This window comes from Sinocyclocheilus rhinocerous, unplaced genomic scaffold, assembly GCF_001515625.1.
Source record: "Sinocyclocheilus rhinocerous isolate Xijiao unplaced genomic scaffold, SAMN03320098_v1.1 scaffold751, whole genome shotgun sequence".
NCBI lineage: Eukaryota > Metazoa > Chordata > Actinopteri > Cypriniformes > Cyprinidae > Sinocyclocheilus > Sinocyclocheilus rhinocerous.
This window is the reverse complement of record NW_015657293.1, coordinates 1,333,315-1,335,031: the sequence shown is the minus strand read 5'-3', so window position 1 is coordinate 1,335,031 and position 1,717 is coordinate 1,333,315. Positions and strand designations below refer to the sequence as shown.

Below are 1,717 nucleotides of genomic sequence, written 5' to 3'. Positions count from 1 at the left end.
ATGTGTACACATATATATATATATATATATATATATATATATAAAAATAGATAGATAGATAGATATAGTTATATAGATACACACAAACACACACATGTGAGAAAAGCATATGAGGTTTCACACATAAGGTTAACAAAATCATATTAGTTTTTATATATAAGGACATACCATAATTTTAAAAAAAGACTATTTTTAAAGCATACAAATGAAATATGGACACTCCATAAAGGAGGTTTTGTCAGATTTAGCTCACTTCTGGGGACTAATTTGTCCTCAAACTATAGCTATGAAAAAAAAAAATTCAACCACACACAATTGTCTTACCTGTACAGGTCCAATCATTTTATTCCTCCCTCCTGGCATCCCGTCCTCTCTGATTGCTGAAAGAGAGATAAAAATGTTATGTTTTGAACTGCATACTTCCATACTACAAATACTCTTTCTACAGTATTTACTGTGCATAACGTTTTTGTACTAAAAACCTGGATGATTTGTTATTATTTGCCAAAATGTGCACAATACAAGAGAGCACAGCATATATATTACATCCAACAATGCAATTCACTCAATATGTCATTATATGTTCAATCTGATTAATTAACCAAGATTTTTAATGTCTGTTTCTTGACTGATTTCTCAATGGGATTGTCAACAATATATTTTACATAAAAAATTAACCACATTCATATAGCTACATGTAATGCATTATACAGTAAAAAAGCAGGTTGCTAGTATTGCAAATCAAATATTGCCAGAGGGAAGGAAGAGGAAGTTGGTGTCTGATAGAGCAATAAAGACCAACAGCTCCCTCTGGTGCAGACTGCAGGCAAGTACATCAACAGTGTTTGCTGTAGGCTAAAGTGTAGAAAATATAAATTATTTAATGTGTATGTGTGTCAGAGAGTTTTGCCCAAAGAAACAGACAGAGAGGGACATCATGCTGTGGATCAAGAAATCTGTTATCAGCGTTGCAACCCAGATCTTCTATCTGATTTCTGTGCATTTTTCTTCAGGCATGCCCAATCAAACCCTGATCTATATCTCGTCATTTACATAATAGAACAATCAGATATCTGCTTCTAATGAAACAGCATCAAAGAGCAGACGAGAGGGATCGAGTTCAGAGGTAAATAAATATTAAAAAGTGCATAATCCTCGAACATTTTGTTTTTGTGTTTATACAAAAGACATGTGCTACATAATTAGGGTGAAATTGTAATTCTGAATGGATGTGTGTAAAAAAAAAGGTTAAGTTAAGAAAAATACAAGGCCAAAGAAAAAATATGTTTTAGCTGATTAATAGCCAAGTCTTAAAGTTTTAAGTTCTTATACTATTTTTAGCATCAAAAACTTAAACTAAAAATAAATCATGGTTATTTTTCTTTTCTTTTAGACAATGATAATGATGATTTTAACAAAATAACATTTTCATTTATATATAAATTTGAATTTGAAATTAATGTTATATTACATTATTATATTATATATATTACATTATTATATTATTTTCATATTCATATATGTTATTAATTCATAACTTATATTTTAGTTAATAAATGTTTTATTTTTATTCTAATTTTCATTTGAATAATAAATAATAATAACCTTGATTGAAACAGGTTTGTCACTGCATTTCTGAAGCACAGATCTGTATGTTAACATGGCCATGTATGTAAACATGCTGGATTTAAATCAGGACCAAATCTGCTGGTTTGAA

General features: G+C 29.5%; 1 protein-coding gene across 1 annotated transcript in view; it reads right to left on the bottom strand.

Moving 5' to 3' along the window:
- LOC107720892 (nuclear receptor subfamily 6 group A member 1-B) overlaps positions 1-1,717 on the bottom strand; it is a 26,217-nt gene that overhangs the window by 8,401 nt on the left and 16,099 nt on the right. Inside the window, exon 4 of the mRNA XM_016528721.1 lies at positions 325-380. Within this exon, the coding sequence (XP_016384207.1) occupies positions 325-380 (56 nt within the window). The remainder of the gene's footprint in view (positions 1-324; positions 381-1,717) is intronic.